This window comes from Acinonyx jubatus, chromosome B2 (assembly GCF_027475565.1).
Source record: "Acinonyx jubatus isolate Ajub_Pintada_27869175 chromosome B2, VMU_Ajub_asm_v1.0, whole genome shotgun sequence".
In the NCBI taxonomy this organism is placed as follows: domain Eukaryota; kingdom Metazoa; phylum Chordata; class Mammalia; order Carnivora; family Felidae; genus Acinonyx; species Acinonyx jubatus.
This window is the reverse complement of record NC_069385.1, coordinates 86827427-86852637: the sequence shown is the minus strand read 5'-3', so window position 1 is coordinate 86852637 and position 25211 is coordinate 86827427. Positions and strand designations below refer to the sequence as shown.

General features: G+C 35.2%; 1 protein-coding gene across 4 annotated transcripts in view; it reads left to right on the top strand.

The window, feature by feature from the left end:
* SMAP1 (small ArfGAP 1) overlaps positions 1-25211 on the top strand; it is a 200278-nt gene that overhangs the window by 31827 nt on the left and 143240 nt on the right. For 2 of the 4 annotated variants that reach the window (XM_027057469.2, XM_053222603.1), the window contains exon 2: positions 14229-14362. In XM_027057469.2, coding sequence (XP_026913270.1) covers positions 14229-14362 — 134 coding nt within the window. Of the gene's footprint in view, positions 1-14226; positions 14363-25211 lie in introns of those variants that run through there. The other 2 variants (XM_027057471.2, XM_053222604.1) reach the window with 2 other exon arrangements.

Here is a 25211-nt window from a genome sequence, read left to right as displayed (position 1 = left end):
CCAGCTCGATCCCTAGCATCTGGAAAGTTCTTGGCACATAGTAAGCATTCAGCACATATTTGATGGCAGTAACTCAGTGAATGAGTGAATGAACAGTTAACCTTCTGAGTCTTTTCTGCTCATCCAAATCTCATCTATATTTCCAGGCCCATTTCCAAGTTACACTTCATTCATGAAACTGTCTTTGAATGAAGCTGCCTCCCAACTACTTCAGCTCATCATGATATTTTCCTCCTTTAAACTCATGGCATTTTTGTATCACTGTAAGAATTTTCTGATAGATATAGTTGCACATGATTGGAGTAGTCTCTAAAATTGGGACAATTTTATTACTTGAAATGTTTACAGAGTGACAGACTGGCCTTGTTGGTGGGGGGGACAGGAATTCATATATATAGTTCTTTTTGTGCTAAGTGCTTGTTTAATTTTGAGGGACCCTAAGAGATAGATGAATTCACCCTATTTTGTAGTTATGGAAACTGATATTTAGAGACGTCATATGTTTTGTCTATAGTTCCATAGTCATAAATGTCTGATAGGTGTTTCAAAACCAGGTCTTTTTTTGTAAAAGAGCTTTTATGCTGCCTCATTGAGTAACTTCTTCATGAACTCAAGGTCTATTATAATTGTGTGAAGTTTGGTATTTTTACTATTGAATGAAGGCCTGAATGGCATAGAATTACAGCATTTGGTTAGGAAGAGAAAATGTTTGAATAATTGTATAATTAGAAACAGAGAAGGGAACCAAAAGGGAAACACAGGCACCAAAGTATCATTCTGTTCATATCTTGGCTCGGTGATTGGTCAAGAATTTGACAACAAAGTTGGTTGATCTTATTTTGATTTAAGACTCATTTATTGCTATGGCTTATTCTTCGATTTTTGTTTTTAGATGATCTAAGTGATCTTACTTAAAAATTAAAATGAAAAATCTATTAAGCCAAAATCTAGAGGGTAATAACTACCATGTATAATTGGGAGGTATGTTAATTAAAGTTAATACTTATCAAGAACTTATCTGTGTCAGATACTGTTATTTTGTGTACATTACCTCATTTAATATTTTCTGTGACCATTGTCAAATATCTGTTTTCTGCACCATTTCACAAATAAAGAAGCTAAAAGCTTAGGAAGTGTGTCCCAGCCCACAGTGAAATGGTGGAGTCAGCAGTGGCCTCAAACTTTTTGTCTCTGAGACACATTGAGGAAAAAGCATTTTGCATGGTGCCTCAATATATATATACATACATACAACTGAAAGAAATGTTTCTTGAATAACATTTATTCTTACTATAGTATTGCACATTCTGTTTTGTTTTGTTTACTTCAGAATAGCTATAACATATATATGGTCATTATCTGCAGTCTGAAAATCTCTGCTATGTTCACTTCCTGACTGTACAATAGTAACCCACTTTTGGTTTCTTTACTTGCTTGTATCCTCTTTATTATAACTACCAACTTATATTTTGATAGCAGAAACAAAAAAAAATTAAGTGTTGTAGTGAAAAAAGGTTACTTCCCCCCACTTAGGCTTTTCATTTTAAGCTAAAACTGATGAACTAATTTCTTGTTTTTAGTGTTTATTGATATTGCATTTTTTGAACTTGCCTTTTCTCATGGTTTCATGTGGACCAGATATATACCATAGTAAACTGTTTCTGAACGAAACTTTTATCTAGCTGCACAGAGGGTGATTTGGTAAACTACTATAGGATCTGTGTAAAATAGAGATTAAAGTGGGTTCATATTATTGTTTAGATTGTACTGTCATTCCATTTATTTTCTGGACACTTGAAATATTCATATATTTTTAAAAAATTATGTAACCCTACTTGTATTTAATAAATGCTTTTGTATTAATGAACAAATGGAAATAAATTAAATCTTCTCATACTGCCATATGGTACCCTCATTAATCAAAATTAAGATACCTATCCACGATTTTCTGAATTATTTTATGTGATGAGTATTTCTAGAATTTTGGCATGAATGTGTATCTAATAATAATGGGACCTAGAATTCAGGAATGAAAGAAAAAAATAGAATAATTGAGTTGCTAATAAATAGGCCTAGGGTATATTAAATAAACCAATGTTTAATATAGTTTCTAGAATTTAACATTGGGAATTAGAATAATATTAGAATAAAATGTAGGATTAAGAATTGTTGGGGAGGAAACATTTTCTTTACCCTTCAGAATTCTTCTGGCTGGTCTAAGAATTAAATTGACATGAGAGATAGATTAACAGGAGAAAATAAAATTTAATTCAGATGTGTGGAAGCCATTGAGAGTATGGTCTTATTTTCTTCTTACTTTTGCCTTGACCAGAAGAAAATAAAACACTTATTTTTAAAAGTGAATTATTTTGGCATGTAAAAAGATTTGAAAACAGACATTTAAAACTTAGTATTAAAAATGCATAAATCTAACACATTTTCAAGTGGTACTTTTAGGTGAATTTGTTTCTAGTTACGCTGTTTAATAGAACTATGGCATTTTTTTCTTTAGTATATTGGGGAGACATATTTGGGTATTAATTCTCATTTTTCTTAGGTATTTTTACCTAAAGGTCTTTTTTTTTCTTTGTTTTTAGAGAGTGCATATGTGCATGCACGCGTGCGTGCACATGCACACAAGTTGGGGAGGGGCAGAAGAAGAGGGAGAGAGAGAGAATTTAAACAGGTTCCATGCCCAGCATGGAGCCTGATGTAGGGTTCCATCTCACCACTGACCATGAAATCATGACCTGAGCCAAAATCAAGAGTCAGACAATTAACTGACTGAGCCACCCAGGTGCTCCTACCTAAAGGTCTTAGAAGACTATAAATGCATGAGGATTCCAGAAAAAATATGTTAAATTTTAAGTTTAATGTATTATTTTCATGCTGTTGATTGGGAAATAAAAAGTTATATGACTTGCTGATTTTTCTCAGAGCAGATTTTGTTAAATGACAAAAACAGAATATTTTATTAATTGTTCCCTTCTCCACACAAGCTGTGTTTCCTGTATTTTTATTTTTTCTTGGTCATTGGTACTAGGGTAAATATATATAAAGTTTTCTCCCATTTCAACTTAAAGACTTTCTTTGTTCAGTGGTCATTAGGCATATCATTATATACAGCCCTACTTCAGTTTTAACTTGTAAGGAAATTCTTGAGTATAAGTTGATTCCCTTTGCCGCATTTACTTTTTGCCCACAAGCCTAGACTAATCTTGTATTTCTGATAACCATGATCCATTTTTCTAGTGGCATTTTTCTCACAAGGCTCAGAATTAGAAAATTTCCTTTTTGTCTTGGCTGTGGAATATATGTGAAAATCTCTTTTTGAGATTTGCAAAAACTTATACTGCTAGAAACTTTAGAAAGAAACGGACAAATTAACAAAACAAGACAATAAAATCCAAAATGTAATAATTCTTCTTAAGTGGTTAGGAGAAATCTTAAAAAAAAATTCAGTATTACTAGAAGTTGGGCTAGGGAAGTAGGTGAAGCTGACCATGAAGGGCCTTGTTAAGTGATGCTTAGGGGAGTTAAACTTTATCTGATGGTTTGTAAGTCTGAAAAGCAGTGTTTATATCCAGGAGGTTATTTCAGAGGACATTGTAGTAGTCTAGGACTCTAGATGTTGAGATCTTGAACTGGGGCAGAGGCCCAGCTGGAATGAGATTAGTCATGGATTTGAAAAAAATTAAAAAAATAAAATGATTAGGGTGTTTGCTTGATGGAATGGTTATGGATGATGCAAGAAAGAGGAGTTAAGAATGACTTCTTTATTTCTCCCCTTAAGTCATTAGCTGGGTAGTGTTATTACCAGCTGAGTTGGAGGAATCAGGAAGAGCTGTGTGAAAAGGAGGGTAAGAGGGAAGAGTTAAGTGGAGAGGTGAATTTCATCTTGGGCATGTTTAATTGGTGATGGTGTGGTGTCCAGATTGGTTATTAAGAATTTGATGCTTAGCGGGGTGCCTGAGTGGCTTAGTTGGTTGAACACCTGACAATGTCAGCTCAGGTCATGATCTCACAGTTCGTGAGTTCAGTTTGTGAGTTCGAGCCATGCATCAGTCTCTGTGCTGACAGCTTGGAGCCTGTCTGCCTCTCTCTGCTCCTCCCTCACTCACGCTCCATGTCTCCCTCTCAAAAATGAATAAGCATTAAAAAAAAATTTAAAAGAATGTGATGTTTAGAGAAGAGATATGCCACATTCTCTCAATTATAAAAAATACTTTCTTGTATTTCTGATATTGAGAAGTCCCATAATCTATGTACCTTTAATGTGTTATTTCTCCTTAAAAACTATTATTTTATATCAGATATAATCAGTGGAATGGGAAGTGCAGATTTTGGCCTTTTAATAATAGTAGGTGATATTAGCAGGAAAAGTGTGGGATACAGGGAAAAGGCCATACTAGTCTTACAAAAATGATTTGTAAGTACAGAGTGCTTTCATGTGGATTTTGTCATTTGAGGTTCATAGTGGTCATTTGATTATGGAAGATGGTGGTATTTTCACTTTCAGATGAAGAACCTGACGTTCAAAGAAGTGTAAATACAGAGATAATTTTTTCTTAATTATTTTTATTATAGTTGTCTATGGAATGATAATTTATTATTCATTTCTACAAATGAAAGCATATAATAAGATGAAGGAAACTATTCATGCAGTACTCTCCCTCACCCTTTTTCCACTCTTCAAATGTTAACATTTTACCACATTTTTTTTCTTTTTCCTGTATGTATACTTTAATTTTTTTCCTGGACTCTTTGAGATATACCCCTGTATTCCTAAATACATCAGTGTTTATCTTCTAAAAACAAGGACTTTCTTACATAACGACAGTACAGTTACCAAAATGGGAAATTACCTTGATACTATTATCTGATCTATAGATATTACTCTGATTTCACCAGTTGTCCCAATAATGCGAGGAATAACTTTTTGATTTGTCAGATTCAACAAATACGAATGAAAAGAGTGTTAGGAAAATAAGCAAGCTTTTAGATTGATGTTAGAGCATTTGTAAACAGTCTGCTTTCCTAAGATATTAATGGACATAAGTCTTTGAGTATAGTTCCTTCCTCTGTATCCTGCAGTTAGACTTTGAAGTTTGGAGAGATTAGGGGGTAGACTACTTTTTGTTTTTGCCTTACAACCTCTTCCCATGCCTGATGGAATAGTAGCCCATGCTCCAAACTTTCTTTGGAGGAATCTTAGCAGTATTTTTCTTATTTAGCTTTATCTATTTCTCTCTTGTCTTTGTTTCATACTTACTAAGCATGTGCTGGGCACTGAATTAAAGTGCTGAATTAAAGTCTGTAGATGTAGTGATTATGATGGTTTATTCTCAAATAGTTTGAGCAACAGCCATTTACAAATATTTCATAGTAAATGTTTTATTACTATATTTGATGTAGGGGTGTAAAAGTAGCCCTTCATAGACCCTAAAAAACAAACAAAACCTCATTGGTAATTCTTAAAAAAAATTTTTTTTTAAATGTTTACTTATTTTTGAGGGGCACCTGAGTAGCTCCGTCAGTTAAGCATCCAACTCTTGATTTCAGCTCAGGTCAGGTCATGATCCCACAGTTAATGGGTTCCAGCCCCGCATCGGGCTCTGTGCTGGCAATGCAGACCCTGCTTGGAATTCTCTCTTTTCTTCTTTCTCTTGCCTCTCCCCTGTTCTTCCATGCTCTCTTAAATAAACTAAATAAATAAATAAGAATAAATGTTTATTTTTGAGAGAGAGACAGAGTGTGAGCAGGGGAGGGGCAGAGAGAGAGGGAGACACAGAATCTGAAACAAGCTCCAGGCTCTGAGCTGTCAGCACAGAGCCCAACGCGACTTGAACTCATGAACGGTGAGATCATGACCTGAGTCAAAGTGGGAAACTTAACATACTGAGCCACCCAGAAACCCTTCATTGGTAATTCTTAAACATGTCTTAAACATTTCTTAAGGTATGCCTAAACGTGAGGAAGGCATATCCACTTCCTCAGGTCCTTTGTGTTTATTGTTCCTATTGCCTTAATTCCTCTTGCCCAGATAGCTGCATGGTGTGTTCCCCTACTTTCTTCAGATCTGTGGTGAAATAAAAATTTTCCTGACCAAATAACAATTACCTTTCCCTTCCTTTCCATTTTTCCTTTATTTTTCTCCATAATACTCACTGCCATTGACATACTGTTACTTTTACATGTTTGTGTACAGCTTTCTGTTAGAATATAAGCTCCATGAGGGCAGGAGTTTATCGGTTTTATCACTGAATCTCCAGAGTCTTAAACAGTAGTGCCTTGAAATAGTAAGCATTCAGTAAATATTGTTGGTTAAATACATGTGCTGCTATTCTGACTGTAACAGACTTAAGGAAAAAAAAACATTTCTGAGGGAATTAAATGTTATAACTTTAATGCTTTTTCTGAATAGAGAGGTTTTAAAATTCCTTTGTTCTAGAACTTTTCTTTTAAAGGTTTATATTCTATTTGGTTATTGGTTTGGTTGTACATAAGGTTCTTAGCAAATAAGATACTGAAGAGAAACAACTGTAGTGTGTTAAAAGTTGATTTTTTTTTTAATAAAACAAAAATATTCTTTTCTTACCATTTAATGTCAGTTTTGTTTCAGACGAATTGTAGAAGAAATTAATTACCTCTGTTGTTGCAGGTGATCTTTGCACTTACAGGGCTTTTATTGTTTGAGGTTGTTTTTTGTTTTGTTTCCGTTTTTGTTTTTGTTTTGTTTTTAAGATAGGAAATTTCTGTGAGCTCAGTTTTTAGTAATCATAATCGCTTGGCCGCTATCAATGCTTCATATTCCAGCCTCCAGGAAGTGATTGATTAAAACAGCATGATCCTTCTAATCAGCATTGTAGTGATTCTTTGAAGCTTGTAAAGCCACTTAGGAACTGTGATTATCAAATGTCATCCCTACATGTCATCTTTAACAGTACTGATGCTACTTTATAGGAAAACATGAATTTGAGGTAGGTTAACCATAGGTGACTAGGTCGTACCAAAATATGTTACTTTCAGATTTTAATAAAAGGAATATTTTAAAGAACATTTTATTTCCTTCTTAGTAAAACATTGTATGTTAAATAGTTAATATTTAAAAAAAATTATTCTGTTGAGTGTATTTGCTGAAAGAAATGGTTTGATACTTGTTGAAATACTACTTATGGAACTTCTCTTTAAACTTTTTGGTTTTATGCTGAAACCTTTTTAATAGCACCTGCATCCACGACTTCTTGCCTGACATTTCTGTGTTTCTGCCAGGGCTCTATATCCTGAGATCATCAACTAGTATATTCTCAACTTCAACTTCTACTTCTACTACTGGCTGCCATTCTTTTTTTCTGGTAAAGTAAGGGAAAAGCAATAAAAATAATGTGTGATGTTCATGTCTACATTTAAAGAAATGTACACAGGATTTTTAAAAAAAAATTTTTAATGTTTATTTTTGAGAGAGAGAGAGAGAGAGAGACAGAGAGATACAGAGCACAAGTGGCAGACGGGCAGAGAGGGAGACACAGAAACCAGAACCAAAGCAGTCTTCAGGTTTTGAGCTGTCAGCACAGAGCCTGTCGTGGGGTTCGAACTCATGAACTGTGAGATCATTACCTGAGCCAAAATCAGACATCCAACCGACTGAGTCATGCAGGCACCCCTACACAGGTTTTTGTTTTTTTTAAAAAAAACAGCCTTATTGTGATATAATTTGCATACTATAAAGTTCACTTATTTTAAGTGTCTAATTCAGTGATTTTTTTAATGTTTTAACAGAGTTCTGCAACTATCACCATAATAAAATTTTAGAACATACCGTTATTCCCAAAAGACCCCTCTTCATGCTTATTTGTAGTGATTCTCCTCCCTGCAGCATACATGTACAGGTTCTTTTGCAAGGTTGTAGTTCACCTGTTTACAAGGTAGAAAACATGTTTTCAAGGGCTGTTGCTTGGTTTTCTTTCTGATCAGCAAGACCTAGCTGACCATGAACAATGAAAGGCTAATCAGAACTTTCGGGTAAAGAACAAAAGGCCTTGTGATAGCAAAAGAGAGAGCTTCTTCCTTGTTTCATGTTTGATTGTGGACAATATTTTGATGCAGGCTATTCTCCTTAGTATCTTTTTTCTTTTATTTTTTACAGTTTTATTTATTTATTTTGAGAGAGAGAGAGAGCAAGCAAGCAGGGGAGGGGTAAAGAGAGGGAGAGAGAATCCCACGATGTGGTGCTGAAACTCAGGAACCATGAGATCATGACCTGAGCCGAAGTCAAGAATCAGGTGCTTAACCCTCTGAGCCACGTCACCCTGGAGCCTCTCCTTTTTTTTTTTTTTTTTTTTCCAGTTTATTTATTTATTTTGAGAGTGAGAGAGTGGGGGAGGAGAAGAGAGGGAGAGACAGAATCCCAAGCAGGCTCTGCCTTGTCAGGGCAGGGCCCAGCGCGGGCGGGGCTCAAACTCAAAAACTATGAGATCCTGACCTGAGCTAAGATCAAGAGTCAGACTCTTAACCAACTGAGCCACCCAGGCATCCCATCTTTAGGATCCTTTTTTTTATTATTAAAAAAAAATTTTTTTTAATGTTTTACTTATTTTTGACAGAGAGAGAGACAGAGCATGAGCAGGGGAGGGGAGGGTCAGAGAGAGAGGGAGACACAGAATCTGAAGCAGGCTCCAGGCTCTGAGCTGTCAGCACAGAGGCCGATGCAGGGCTCGAACTCACAGACCACAAGATCATGACCTGAGCCAAAGTCGGACGCTCAACTGACTGAGCCACCCAGGTGCCCATAGGATCCTTTTATTGTGTGTCCCTTTCCCTAGGCATCCACTACTGTGATAGTGTGTTATGAAAATACTCTTTACAGCTCAGTTGATTTTTGCCCTCCCTCTCCCCTGTCTTCCCCCTTGATCAAAATTCTCTATCCTTTGCAATTTCCTTCTTCAACAGATCAAACCAAACCCAGTTCTACTGCCTGTAATCTTGGGGATCATGGGGAAAGAAATAAAGTTAATTATAATAATGTGGGAAGCATTGATACTTCTGGAGAGTTGAAAAGATTATTTGCATCTTTAGTCTATATTATTGGCCTCCACAGTAAGTGAGTTGGCATTTCAAAAAGTTGACACAGTGAAGTAAAAGCAGTCTGCCAGTGTAAATGGCAGCAGTAACTCAGGTGGCTCAAGGCCTTAGCTATCATTTGTAAGCTAGAGGCTGCCTACATTTTTATACCAGATGTTGTGCTGCATCCAGAAATCAATAAAATGATCCTTTTCTTAAAGAGATCACGGTTTCTCAGAAAAGATAGCTAAAACAGTTAACTGCAAAACATTGTGATAAATATTAAAAAATTTGGGGGGGGAATTGGAGAAGGCTTTATAGAAGAACCAGTCTTAGAAAGAAATTACATTTAGCAGTTAATGTTGTACTCTCCATTCCTTATCTTGTTTTATTTTCTATTTATATAAAGAAAATTCAAAGTAGTTTTTCTGTTTGCTAGTCTATCATGGTAATCAGAAACTTAAGAGAAGTTCCTTCTCAGATGAGAATGCAGTTTCATCTTATTTCTCAAATGGTACAAAAGCTACAAGACAAGTTTATTCAGTATATTCACTGATGATGGATATGAGTTAAGGTGCTAATATTAGTGAGGCCAAATAACATCTTCTGTTTACTGGAGCTTTTAGTGTGATTGTGGTTATGAGATGAGTAATATTAGTTTAGTTGATGCTAGCTTATTTGTGTTGCTTTTAGTGAGATAGTGATATGGATAACTCAAAATAACCCAATATTTGAATTTTAAATAAACTTTTGATTTTTTTCTCAGCAGATTTGATTCCTAGTATGTTAAAATAAATTTTCACAATTTGAGTCATATACTCAGAGTAGTGAAAACAGATAAAGAAATATGCTGAATGCTTGAGTTAAAGCCTTGTCAAGAATATTCTAAAATCTTGCTATTCTAAATGTGCTTTGTGTATGGCAACATGGGCATCACTGGTTGTTTCTTAGGAATGCAGGGTGTCAGATGCCATTCCAGGGCTACAGAATTAGAATCTGCATTTTCATAATATCCCTAGGTTTGTGTATGCACTTTAGAGTCTGAGAGATACTGATCTAGAACTGACTTTGCCTTTCCTTAGCTTACTTTGAGATACAGCTGCTACAATAATTAAACCTTCCAGGTAATTACCTATTTTTATTTCTCTATTTATCTTAGATTTTTGTGTAAACTTCAGAACAAATAGCTGGAAGTATTGTAAGTGATGGAGAATGGGGAGGCAACTCTAGCTAGAACAGTCATGAGAGTCCTCTGTAAGCAGGTAGTGTGTGAATTGAGGCCTGTACAACAAAGTGGGCCAGACATGTGAAGACCCAAGGAAGAAACATTTGGGCAGAAGCAACAACAAATGCGCAAGCATGAAGGCCAGACAGGGCATGTATAAATAGTATGTGAGTGGGAGTGCTATGGTGAACTTGAAAGTGCTATTAGAAGCCTTCTTCAGAGTCAGGGTAAACCACTGAGCCTGCCATATAAGGCCTCCTGCTATCATCTCCTGAAGCTGTCCCCAAATACTTTTAATACTCTAGCCTCCAATCATACCAAAGTCTTCTACCATACCTCACCTTTGTTAACCTTTGCCAAGAATGTGTCTTGGTATATTCTGTGCCTACTGCCTACTAGTCAGCATTTAAATTTTTAGATCAGGCTTTGTCACGTATGTGAGACCTGCATGCCTTCCAGCAGACTTTGTCTCCTTAGTTGGAGACATTGCCCCTTATGTATATCGCCTTATGCCAAAATTGATACTCCATGTTATAATTAAGATTTATCCATGTTGATACATGCAGGTTATTCATTTTCAAATTGTATGGTGAGATAATCATACTAGTGAACATATAAGTTATTTCCAGTTATTTAGAAACCATGCTGCTATAAATTTTTTGGTACAAGCTTCTTAAATATACATGTATTAGTTTCTTTGTGTGTTTTTCAGACATATTCAGCCATGACCCAGAGAAACATTTTACAGCATGACTTGATTTATGTGTGTACGTGTGTCTGTATACACATATATGTAATCGATTTTTTAAAAAAGTTGAACAAAACTATATTTACCCTTTGTGTGATGAACTTAAATCTTTCTTCCTTCTCTTCTAAAAATAAGTACTTATTGAGATTAATGAGTTGTGACGTGCCATATAAAATAGCTGCTGTAGGGTATGTTATATGTGAGTGTGTATGTGTACTAAATATGCCATATTACATATATAGCTTGGTAAACCTATGTGTATGTGTATCTAAGCATGTGTGAATAGATTGCCTTGTAGAAGGGTTTATTCATCTAGAACTTTTATTGGATTTCACCAAATTGTTTTTTAAGTGGTTATACCTATTTATACTTGGCTTGGCCTCCTCACTCTGGGAACTTAGCTTTTTACCTTTGTGTCTATGGTCTTACAATAGCATTTACTTGGCAGAGTTGGTAAGTACTCATTGAATAGTTTGGTGAATGCAAATTAGGATTTCATACCAGTACTTGAATGACTGCCATGCTGAACAGTTATTATTTTATCAATTTTAGGTAAATTTTACAAGTCCAGTGTTATAGAGTGAATAACCCAATTGTAATTTTGGTTAGGCTTTTAAAAGTCTATTTTTGGTAGTCCCTGGGTGGCTCAGTCAGTTAAGCTTCTGACTTCAGCTCAAGTCATGATCTCACAGCTCAGAGTTCGAACCCCACGTTGGGCTCTGTGCTGATAGCTCAGAGCCTGGAGCCTGCTTTGGTTTCTGTGTCTCTCTCTTTTTCTGCCCCTCCCCCACCCACTGTTGCTCTCTGTCTCTCTCTCTCTCTCAAAAATTAATAAACATTAAAAAGTTTTTTAAAAGTCTATTTTTGAAGGTCCCTGACTATATTAGTTAAAATGTGATAACTGTATTCCAAAGAAAGATGCATTGACAAAATTGCATTATTATTTCAATTGGTAAAAAACGATTGGGGCTAACATTTCCAGTAAGTGATAGCTGTTTATTTTTTCCTTGCAGGAATCAATAAAATGGTTTTTTATAGTTGTATGAAGCTGTATAAAACCTGAACATCAGTTAACATTTAATTATATCTCGCTTTTTGTTCAATAGTAAATGGCCATTTTTTTCTATTACTGCTAGCATGATTCTTGTACAGTGCTTTTATACATTTGATCCCTTTGTCATCTTTGGTTATTGTAGAATGCACCACTCTGTTTGGTACTTTTTACCTGTATGGACAGTTACTATCACATTGTGCAATTGATGCTTTCTAATTCATTCAGTCATAACATTTGCTGCATCAAAAAAAATTGTGCTATAGAGAAAAGTCTCCATTTATATTTGGCTGTGAGTCTAACATATTCTGAGGGGAATCATTCTATTTTAAGAACAAAAATGAACGAAGCCACACTTGGAGAGTGTTGAAAATCTTTTCCCATCAGCTCTGGACTCACTGCAGTTTTGGGAGTTGTCTTTTTCTAGAGGAGGAAAGTATTGCATTTTGATTTTCAAAGTTTCTTAGTATGACAATAACTTGCACTTCAGTAGTGCTTTAAAACTTTCAAAGTATTTTCCATACAAGACTCACCTAAGAATGAGGCAGCCAATGTTGACTATACTTAACATATGAGAACCTTGTTGAGAACCTTGTTACTAGTCCAGGAAAGTTTATGCAGTTCACTGGTGGCAGAGTAGGTTGAATATGGGTCTTCTGGTTTCTAATTCATTTCGATGCTGTTAGCCATCAAACATTTAAATAGAATATATCCTAGATGTTTCTCAGGTTATAGGTATCATTTCTGAAATTTAAAAGCAGGATATTTTGGCATAAATTGTACATGCGTAAACTACCTCTTAAGGAATTTTCGAGAGGAATGTGTGTAGTTTTACTGCATTGTAATTACTGAGTTTGGTGTTATTTTGTCGATTTAACTCTCACCTTTAGATAAAAAGTGTGCACTTAAAACAGAAGTCTAATGTTTTAAAAAGCTTGGTTTTTATTGATACCTCTTACTGTATATAGTTTTTTCATAATCAAGTGATTTATAAAAATCAATTAAGTATATGTTTCTGAATAGTTGACATAATTGCCAGATACTACTTTTATTTTTCCATTTTTACTTTAATTATATAAGCAATATATGAAAATAATCATAAGTATATTTAAAATTATTGAGAAAATACATTCAAAGATATAAAGAATAGTATAGCTAGGTCTTTGTATTCTTGTATCCTTAATGTAAATTTCTGTACAATTTTTGTCAGAATTTTTTAACCATGATCCAAAGAACTAATATTTCATAACATACCTTAGTTCATATATAACCTTTCTTAAATCAGGGTTATATTTGGGATTTATCCATTTTATAGACTTCTTGAGGCAGATGTTATTGTCCCTCATTCTTTCTAACAGTTGATTAAAAAGTTTTCCCAATGTGTTGAATGTAAAATGGGGGTTGTTGTAGCTTTAAAGGGCATTTTCCCTAACTGCTAGTGAGATCATGCATATTTTTATATGTTTATTTTCCATATATTTCTTCTTATGTGAATTACCCATTCATATCTTTTTGTATGTTTTTCTTTTATGTTGGTTGTCTATTTCTTACTAATTTCTACATTTCATTGAAAACTCCTTAATTTATATTTGTTGGCAGTCTTTTTTTTTTTAATTTTATTTATTGTGAGAGAGAGAGAGAGAGGGAGAGAGAGAGAGAGAGAGAGAACAAGCTGGGAGGGCCAGAGAGAGAGTAAAAACAAGCTGGGAGGGCCAGAGAGAGGGGGGGACAAAGGATCTGAAGCAGGCTCTGTGCTGACAGCAGAGAGCCTAGTGTGGGCTTGAACTCACAAACTGTGAGATCATGACCTGAGCAATACTTTACACACTTAATAAAGAACTTACTTTATACTGTGGGACATTACTGGTCCTGGTTTAACTATGCTAGTGAAAACACTATTCACATAAATTAGTTTTAAATTCTTAGGTTTGGGAAAGTTTCTAGAAAAGCAAAATTAGTAAACTCATTAAGGTTCTTGAAGGTTGATTTATAACCTTGCAGCCAGTGCCATTGTAAACTTTGAGCATGTAGAATTTTGTAAGGCTCCATTGTAATTGTATAAAAATCAGAGTGTCTCACTTAAATGCTGTCATAATATTTATTTTAGTTTTTAATATTTATCTTTGTTTTTTCTCCTTAATTAGGTCCTCGATGGGCTTCCTGGAATATTGGTGTGTTTATTTGCATCAGATGTGCTGGAATCCATAGAAATCTTGGGGTTCATATATCCAGGGTCAAGTCAGTCAACTTAGACCAATGGACACCAGAACAGATACAGGTAAACATTTCCTTCCTGAGAGATTATTTAAAATATTTAAAATGAGGGGTGCCTGAGTGACTCAGTTGGTTAAGTGTCAGACTTCGGCTCAGGTCATGATCTCCAGGTTCTGTGCTGACAGCTCAGAGCCTGGAGCCTGCTTCAGATTCTGTGTCTCCCTCTCTCTCTGCCCCTCCTCTGCTTGCACTCTCTCTCTCTCTCTCAACAATAAATAAGCATTAAAATTTTTTTAAAAAAATATTTAAAATGAATTTAAAATCTTTAATCCTTCTTATATCCAAGGGTTAACATTGCAAAGTAGTATATTAAAATGACATGTGCCACATATACAATTTGGATGTTACTTGAATTGTCCACTCACAAATGTTTATTTCTTTTTGGGTATGTAGTGAACTCAGTTTTTAGTCTATTCTTACCTAAAATGTTGATTTTGAAGTCTTTAAAAAATGAATTCCTTTTCTTTGTGTTGATGAAATTAGCTGGTATAATTCCATACTCTGTTTTGTTATTCTGTCAGTAGAGGGAGCCTGGGTAAAGATAAAGAATAAACCACCTCTTGCCTAAGAACTAACTTGAAAAATTTCCCTTCTGTACAGAAATGTTCTTGATTTTCAAACAGGGCCCAATAGTTGGAAGATAGCCCAGTTAGCAAATGTTCTAATGACTGATTTGGATTGTTTTGAGTGGTTTAGCATTGTTAGAGATAAATCTGTAATTTGAAGGGCTTGCCATTTTTATAGTGTGACAGTCTTAAATTCTCAAAATCTTTCTAATACTTAAGGATAACTGCTAAAATAAAAATATTTATTTCTACTGGTTTTAATTTGTAATTCACAGTGAATTTATACTACTTTTTCTTATACCCTTTTTGAACTAGCCAAATATACAAATATATATTGTTGAACTTCAGTGATACTCCTACATGCCTCCAATCAGAAAACACGAAAAAGAACACAAAAATTGGCACGGATAGGGTGAGGTAAGGGTGAAAGAATAGAATACAATACTGAGGGGAGTAGATCATATAAAAAAATAAAGATTTGGTTAAAAAAAGTAAAACTTTTGTACTAAAGACCTGTTTATGCCAAAGTATATTCTAGATAGAACCAAGATTTAAATATTTAAAAGAAATTAAATCTTAGAAGTATTTGGAAAAAATAACAGATCTTTAGGCTGTAAAGTCAAACAGAATTCATTGAGTTCACTCTTAAGGTTTTGAGGTTTTTGCTGGCTAGGGCATAAAGGAAATATGACACTTTATGTATTTTCATGATCCTTGAAGAGAAAAATTATTTGTTCTATCAAGGAAGCATAGCTTTTTGAACATTGCATATAAGGCACTGTTCTTGATAGCATCTCTATAGTAACTTTGGTAACAGATTTCAAATGTTTTTTCTTAAGTTGTCTTCAAGAAAATGTGAAGTGTAGCTTGAAAATGCAACTTGGTGTTTGTATTGGGTTATTGAGGTACAAAACATTCAAGACCCAAGGTATATTGCCTTTTAATGGTTCATTTCACACTAAGGATAAAACATGAAATCCATGGACAATTCAGTTCTCCAGAAATAATATTTGTCTCAAGTAAGCTGTTAAAAGGGGTTGAATGGCAGTTTATTTGAGGTAGACAGCTGTTCTTTTCCTGTAGCTTAGAGCAGAACTTCCCAGTCAGAGGGCTACAGTTCACTCATTTTCTGTGGAATAAGTTACCGTTAACAACAGCAAGATACTGAATTATTAAAAATGGAAGGCTTTTGAAAACAATTATTAAGTAATACACAATTTTTGAAATTGTATTTGGACACAATTTGAATGATTTTCAACTGTCAGTTTCTTGAAATAAGAATTATTCTTTTGGAATGCAAGACTTTCGATGAGTATCACCAGAGAATGCTCTGTATGACTTCATATACCACACTGCTCCTCTTAAAGATCAGATCTTCTGTGATAAGAAATAAGGTTAGGATGCGCTCAATTAAAAATTAAATAAGTAGACAATGGAGTTTTAGTTTTAAAAAAAAGTATGGAGAAAAAAGTATAGAGACGGTTAATCACACAGACAAATGAGCATGACATCTAATATTCTTGTGGTGGGCCTTGTAAGTACTTGTTCTTTAAAAATCATTCTGGGACTGCTGTTCTATAAAAATCCCCCAAGGTTCCATTCTACAGAGCACAACCTTTATCTTAACCTAGAAAATTTTAAGGCAACTGATTCTAAAAAGGCAGTAGAACAAAGTGATTTAGAAAGTTGTCTCTAGATAGTTAGGTTGCCACAGTTAGACCTGGATGAGCTTGACAGGATACTTCACCTCAGGGTGCCTCAATTTCTTCATTTATGAAATGGAATAGTGAGAGTATCTACTTCTGTAGGTTGTTGTGAGGATCAAATAAGTTAATATGAGGAAAGCATTTAGAACAGCACTTGATACATTTTAAATACTCGGTTAGCTTATCAGTTATTAGTAGTATTCATTCATTTGTTCATTAGGTAAAACCCTCAGTACTGCTGCCTTGAATATCTTTCTGATCCACACAACATAGCTTCTTAGTAAATCCACTGTGATGAATTGGTTGTTAAATGTACTACTGAGTAAATAAATAAATTGACTCGTGTGGTATTATTGAGTATAAATTACTTTTTTGAGAATATTTGTGAAGTATAATCATTTTTAGTAATATTGCATGTTAAGGCATTTTGAGATGATTAGGTGATCATATTGGTTGTCTGTTGAGGTTGCTCCTATTCAAATTTAAGTTTATCCTTTTGCCTGTAATGGTAGGTATGTTCCATTTAATCCACTTCTATTTATACCTATGCATTTTATTTTTTTTACTTAAAAAATTGAAGTATAATTATAGAGACAATAATTTACAGATATAAGTGAGTTTTATGTGTCTTGGCAAATGTCTATACTGTGTCACCAACACCCCAATGAAGATATACAGAGCATTTCCATTATCCTAGAGAATTTACTTGTGCCAATTTAGGGGCAACTACTACATTGACGTCTGTACCTTTAGGTTGCTACACGCTGAGATTTTTATCTTTTGGATAAGGAAGAGTGAAGATCACAGTGTGTTTTAGTGTTCCTTATTCATATGACATTTTATAAGAATTTCTTTGATTTAAAAAAGAAACAAAACTTGGGAGATTATTATTTGTAGAGAGAATTACTCTACTGCATATAGTTCTACCCTGTGTCTTCCCTTACCACCCCCCTGCCCCGCCAACATTTCATGAAAATTATGCTTCTAGTTTTCAAAGATGGTACTTAGTTTTGGGTAGTTATATATATTTTTAGATCTTTAATAGTAAATGTGGAAACATGATTTAATCTCTGAGCCCAGTCAGACTATACGTAAAAATGTTCTTTTTTGTATCTCTGTAAAATGTAACTACGTAATAAGTTTTGCTTCAAAGCTTCTTATCAACTGATATTATACGTATACCATATTTATGTCAGTTTTTTATATACATGTTGTGAGTGTGTGAACCAAGTTTTAGGACATCTATCATATATCATAGCTGTGTTAAAATAGCTATATGCTTATTTTTGAAAGAAAATAATTTATCTACCAAAACTTATTTTGATTTTTATTAGTATGGAAATAGAGTTACTCACCTTACATTTTAATCAAAATTCTTTTTTGAAATGTGGTTCATGGTCAGATTAAATGTCTTTAATTTTGAGTTTATTGTCAGGAACTTTTCAAATTTTTGGAAAGGACTATGTACTTTTATAAATACCTTTTTTAAAAAAATTTTTTTAATGTTTATTTATTTTTGACAGAGAGAGAGAGAGACAGAACATGAGCAGGGGAGGGGCAGAGAGAGAGGGAGACACAGAATCCGAAGCAGGCTGTAGGCTCTGAGCTGTCAGCACAGAGCCTGACGCAGGGCTCGAACTCACAGACTGTGAAATCATGACCTGAGCCGAAGTCGGATGCCACCCAGACACCCTTATAGCCTTTACTTTTTATTATGTACTGGTTTGTTAACCCCAAGTATTACCATTTTCCTACATTATTTAAATTTTTTAATTATTCTTTTTTCAGTGCCTTATTGAAGGAGTTAAAATGAAGAATACCTTATTTTTATTACAGAGGAACATTACTTGTGCTCTTGTTTCTTAGCTTACCTTGTGCAGAGTCTTGTAAATGGTACTAATGAAACATCTTAGTGAGATTTTGTCCCTATTGCAAAGTATACTCCATATATTTGGTATTTATCGTGATAACATTTGGACCACTTTTAATACTTTATCTGTAAATCTTTTAGTAATATTCTCTCAGGTTGTTTACTACTGACTAGTGTCATTTATTGGTATGGTACTTAGTATTTTCTTGGGAACACCAAGGCCACACAACTGAAATTTATCGTTTATAAAGTATATCATGGGGAACTTCACATTTGAAATTGCCAGTCTCCATAGATACATGATTTATCCTTAGTGAACTTGCCTTCGACATTTGTAGGCATTTTTACCCCATCTTAATATCTTTACCATTTTTACTTTAGCTTTGACTATATTTTGGCTGGAAGGAAAGGTCTTTATTTTTTAAATGTTTTATTTATTTTTGAGAGAGAGAGAGAGAGCGAGCAATCGCAGAGTGTGAGGGGGGAAGGGCAGAGAGAGGGGGAAACAGAATCTGTAGCAGGTTCCAGGCTCCATGCTGTCAGCACAGAGCCTGACCCGGGCTCGAACCCATGGACAGTGAGATCGTGACTTGGGCTGAAGTGGGAGGCTTAACCGATTAAGTCACTCACGGGCCCTGAAGGAAAGGTCTTTAAATCCAACTGTTTTCACATCGTTGTTTCCGATTGTAACAAAAGAATAGAAGCTTTCTTTCCTCTCATTCCATCCAACCCTAGTGTTTTTGCTTTAACTTGCAGCTTTTTGTTTTCTTGTTTTAGGGACAGAATAGTAGGGGGTTGGCTGCTAGTTTCTCTGCCTTTATTTTCATTTGCAGCTTTCCTTCCTGCTTTTCCACCTAAGAATTATACTTATTTGGAGGCATATTTAAATTCTTTCTTTTTCTTTGAAATGTATTACTCACACCCTTCTGTCATAAAAAAGTCTTCCTAAAATACCATCTTCCCCTCAACACACAGCTCTTGGCTTGTTCAGCCACTGAACATTTATTAAGTACTCACAGGGTGCCAGGCACTGTATTCTAGTGACTAGCTCTAATCTTCCTTTAGCAGTTGAATTTCTCAAGCAAGATCTTTACCACTATTTCATTTCTTTACCTTACTTCTGCTTCTTTTAACTCATTTCTAGTCCCATCATTCTGCTAAGTATGTACTCCTAGAGAATACTAGTTTACCCCTAATGGCCAAATCCAACTCTCCTCCCTACTCCTTGGTCTTCCTGCTTCACTTGATACTACCCCCTGCCTTCTTGAACCTTTTTCTTTGTAAAAGAAGTTGAAGTTACTATTCTACATCTTTTATTTGGTTTATTTAGTCTCCCTTTTTTTTATGTTGTTTTTTTTTTTAACTATTTCTTTTTCTGTTTTTTTCCCCCTTTTGGACATTTTCTACAGTTTTGTCTTTAGCCCTATTGTTCTTTAGTCTTTCTCCATAGGATAACCCATTTACTCTCACGGATTCACCTGTTATTTTTTTATGCAGATGGTTCTCCCCTGTCTTTCCAGTAGTGACTTCTATAGTGAATGTCAGTTATTTTTTACATTGCCTGTTAGAGACCTTTGGTATTCATGGATTTATCATTCTTAAGAAGCCTTGGATATCTTTGATATGAAGTGATTGGTAACTTTCCCAGGCATCCATTTTAATTGTATTAATTGTATGTTCTATGAGGCTGGAGTTGGCCAATTCATTTGATTCCATAGCACTGGAATTTCACATGGCTTATACATATCTGTTCATCTTTGTGTATTAAGTAATTCTTGTGACATAATTTCCATTCTCAATTTTGTTGCTTTATGAAAAATGCTTTGCTATGAAACAAAGGAAGCTGGCTATTAATGCGATGATAGAAATGAAGAGAAATGAATAGATATGACCAGGCATTTTTTTTTTTGTCAGATAACATTATGTGTTTGAGTAGAATAAAGAACAGAATATCAAAATTAACTGTTGCTCTATAGCAGTATCAATAAAACCTCTATATGTTTCATATGGAAACAGGAAAAAAAGATTTATGAAATTGTTTCAGTGTTTCAATGTAGGAAATTTTGGCTACAGTCATAGTTATCAATGGGTAGCATTTATAAATGTTAAGATTGGAAGATGCCTACTAATCAGCAGCTTGACACATTTAAAATTTAAATAATAATCTGGTTGTTCAGACTGGTTTCTTAGTTAATGTCATTATTCTGATTAATCTTAAAAGCTTGTGGTGTCCTTTGGTTCTTACTTCTCTCTTTTGTGTGCCTCTATATTCCATCAGTTCTTAATTCTTTTGTTGCTTCTGTTGCTTTCCATTCTCATTTCTCCTGCAATGTCCACAGCTCTAGCTTATTCCTGATCTTCCTATTCACTGTCACCTCCCCATCACTTTTACCTACCACATTCAGAATAATCTTTCTGGAACATTGCTTTGGTCATTTGACTTCTCTTCTGAGAGATTTGTATTGGTTCTCCTCTGAGAATCATAAAAGTTTTATTTTCCTTAAATTGGTAATCATATACTTCTGCCATCTGGCTTCATTGTGTGTCTGTGACCTTACTCCAGATGCTCGACAGCAGATCTCTTTGGCTGTGTAGAGACAGCTGTTCCAGTTGAATTCTTCTGGTGGTGTGTATGCTTGTTTTTTGTTTTGGTTCTGCTGTTGTTGGAAATGTTTTTTGCATATTCCTTTTTTCAAACCAAATCTCCATTCTTTAAAACCCAATAAATCCCTACTGTAATAAAGCTTCTACTAAATATGACTTGTGCCTAATTATCTACTACCATATATTGTTATTTACCTTTGTGCATGTCTGTTGGGTTAATTGTAACCTTCCAGTAGTTAGAAACTGTATCGTATGTGTATTTGTAGTCCTTGTGATGGCCTCCAGAATGCTGGGAACACAGTATGTGCTTAATTTTTGTAATGGCACACTGAGCACAATCTTTGGTTTGATATAATTCTGTGAGATAATGTTTGCTATAGTTAGCACTGAATGGGGTAAATGTAGAAAATGAAAAAAAAATCAAGCATATGCTCTCAATTTGTCCTATATTATTTATACAGTCTCTCTTTTTTTTTTTTTCATTACCTCTGTCCTTTTCTTCCCATGTTCCTATATACTTTTAAATTCTCCACATACAGTAGCTATAGGGAGTATAACTTAAGCTAGTGTGTGGAAGTTCCAAGGTAATATATGCAGGTACTTGAAAGGCAGTACTTTCTAGTATTTCAGGCCATCCAAAACTGAAACTGATTGCCTTGAAAAGTAATGATTTTGCCATTATTGGAATGGTTTGTGCAGAGGCTGGGCAACCACTTGGAAATCTGTAGCTGGGATTCAAGCACTGAATGGGCAAATGAGAAATAATTTAGATGACTCTGAAGTCTCTTCCATTCTTGATCTTGAGATTCTTTGATTGTATGTTCAGTCTCTTTGGTTACCACAGAAATTGAAATAACACTTTAATTATTTGCGTTTGAATAAGAATGGTATATTACAGTTAGAGATGTGATTCAACTTTTTCCTAAAAGTCAAATTCTACCTTCGAGGATAAAAATTCCTGCACTCTGGGATAAATCATAAGAAGGTGGAATGATTCTCAGATTAAGTCAGAAAGACAAGTTCTAGAAGTGTTTTGAACAAACAGTTTTGTTCTTTATGCTTTCATAAGGAAAAAAATCACTAGCTAAATGGATATAGATTTCTATTTTAACCTTGTTATTCTTAGAAATACCTGCTGTCAGGTAACTTGGTAGCTTTTAGTTTAATTTAGTAATAGATGTGTGATAGTATTGGCCTGCTTGTCTTAATTAATTAATTAATTAATTAATATTTTTATTTTTTAATCTTTATTTTTTTTACATTGTAATATTTATTTTTTTCAATATGAAGTTTATTGTCAAATTGGTTTCCATACAACACCCAGTGCGCATCCCAAAAGGTGCCCTCCTCACTACCCATCACCCACTCTCTCCTACCTCCCACCCCCATCAACCCTCAGTTTGTTTCAGTTTTTAAGAGTCTCTTATGCTTTGGCTCTCTCCCACTCTAACCTCATTTTTTTTTTCCTTCCCCTCCCCCATGGGTTTCTGTTAAGTTTCTAAGGATCCACATAAGAGTGAAAACATATGGTATTTGTCTTTCTCTGTATGGCTTATTTCACTTACCATAACACTCTCCAGTTCCATCCACATTGCTACAAAGGGCCATGTTTCATTCTCTCTCATTGCCACGTAGTACTCCATTGTGTATATAAACCACAATTTCTTTATCCATTCATCAGTTGATGGACATATAGGCTTTTTCCACAATTTGGCTATTGTTGAGAGTGCTGCTATAAACATTGGGGTACAAGTGCCCCTATGCATCAGTACTCCTGTATCCCTTGGGTAAATTCCTAGCAGTGCTATTGCTGTGTCATAGGGTAGGTCTACTTTTAATTTTTTGAGGAACCTCCACACTGTTTTCCAGAGCGGCTGCACCAGTTTGCATTCCCACCAACAGTGCAAGAGGGTTCCCGTTTCTCCACATCCTTTCCAACATCTATAGTCTCCTGATTTGTTCATTTTAGCCACTCTGACTGGTGTGAGGTGATATCTGAGTGTGGTTTTGATTTGTATTTCCCTGATGAGGAGCGACATTGAGCATCTTTTCATGTGCCTGTTGGCCATCTGGATGTCTTCTTTAGAGAAGTGTCTATTCATGTTTTCTGCCCATTTCTTCACTGGATTGCTTGTTTTTTGGGTGTGGAGTTTGGTGAGCTCTTTATAGATTTTGGATACTAGCCCTTTGTCTGATATGTCATTTGCAAATATCTTTTCCCATTCTGTCGGTTGCCCTTTAGTTTTGTTGGTTGTTTGCTGTGCAGAAGGTTTTTATCTTCATGAGGTCCCAATAGTTCATGTTTGCTTTTAATTCCCTTGCCTTTGGAGATGTGTCAAGTAAGAAATTGCTGCGGCTGAGGTCAGAGAGGTTTTTTTCCTGCTTTTCTCCTCTAGGGTTTTGATGGTTTCCTGTCTCACATTCAGGTCCTTTATCCATTTTGAGTTTGTTTTTGTGAATGGTGTAAGAAAGTGGTCTAGTTTCATTCTTCTGCATGTTGTTGTCCAGTTCTCCCAGCACCATTTGTTAAAGAGGCTGTCTTTTTTTCCATTGGATACTCTTTCCTGCTTTGTCAAAGATTAGTTGGCCATACTTTTGTGGGTCTAGTTCTGGTGTTTCTATTCTATTCCATTGGTCTGTTTTTGTGCCAATACCATGCTGTCTTGATGATTACAGCTTTGTAGTAGAGGCTAAAGTCTGGGATTGTGATGCCTCCTGCTGTAGTCTTCTTCAAAATTACTTTGGCTATTCGGGGCCTTTTGTGGTTCCATAAGAATTTTAGGATTGCTTGATCTAGCTTCGAGAAGAATGCTGGTGCAATTTTGATTGGGATTGCATTGAATGTGTAGATAGCTTTAAGTAGTATTGACATTTTAACAATATTTATTCTTCCAACCCATGAGCACAGAATGTTTTTCCATTTCTTTATATCTTCTTCAATTTCCTTCATAAGCTTTCTATAGTTTTCATCATACAGATCTTTTACATCTTTGGTTAGGTTTATTCCTAGGTATTCTATGCTTCTTGGTGCAATTGTGAATGGGATCAGTTTTCTTTATTTGTCATTCTGTTGCTTCATTGTTAGTGTATAAGAATGCAACTGATTTCTGTACATTGATTTTGTATACTGCAACTTTGCTGAATTCATGTATGAGTTCTAGCAGACTTTTGGTGGAGTCTATCGGATTTTCCATGTATAATATCATGTCATATTTTATTTATTTTTGATAGAGGGAGACAGAGCACAAGTTGGGGAGGGGCAGAGAGAGAAGGAGACACAGAATCTGAAGCAGGCTCCAGGCTCTGAGCTGTCAGCACAGAGCCCCACACAGGGCTCCAACTCACAACCTGGGAGATCATGACCTGATCAACTGACTGAGCCACCCAGGCGCCCTTGCTTGTGTTAATTTAAACTTTTGATCTTTCTTAGAAAAAAATTGTCCTTAGTAAATTAAAATTACAGATTTTCCGTAATACTCATCAGTAAGCTTTATTGTGTTCTGTGGCCTCAGGTTGAATTCCTAATCAGTCTAAATACAGTGAGAATAGGTGAAAGAGAATTGGTAGGTATTTAAATATTTCTCTGTATCTAAAAAAGTAATTAAAATTACAGGTACTTCCTTTGTTTTGTTTTTTAAATTTATTTGTTTTGAGAGACATAATGAGCAGGGGAGGGGCAGAAGGAGAGGGAGAGAGAGAATCCCAAGCAGGCTCTGCACTTGATATGGAAAAATTATAAGATGGCCGACAGGACTGATGGGGGAATTCCAGTCCCCACCCAAAGACTCTCCTTCTTGGTTCTTTTCCTGCCCCAAAATGTGCCACTAATGCGGGAAGTAACAGACTATAAATTAATTGCCCGCCATGCTTATGCTCTGGGGTCAGACCTCTGGAGAGTGATCTCCTCTCAGCCGGCCGCTGTGAAATAAACCTCCTGCCTTCCAAGATCAACGAGTGCCTTGGTTCTTCCGCGGGGTGATCCAGACTAGGTTCCATAACACTCTGACAACACAAGTCCAACTTGAGACTTGATTTCACCAACTGAACCTTGAGATCATAACCCGAGCTGAAATCAAGAGACGGATGCTTAACCAACTGAGCTACCAA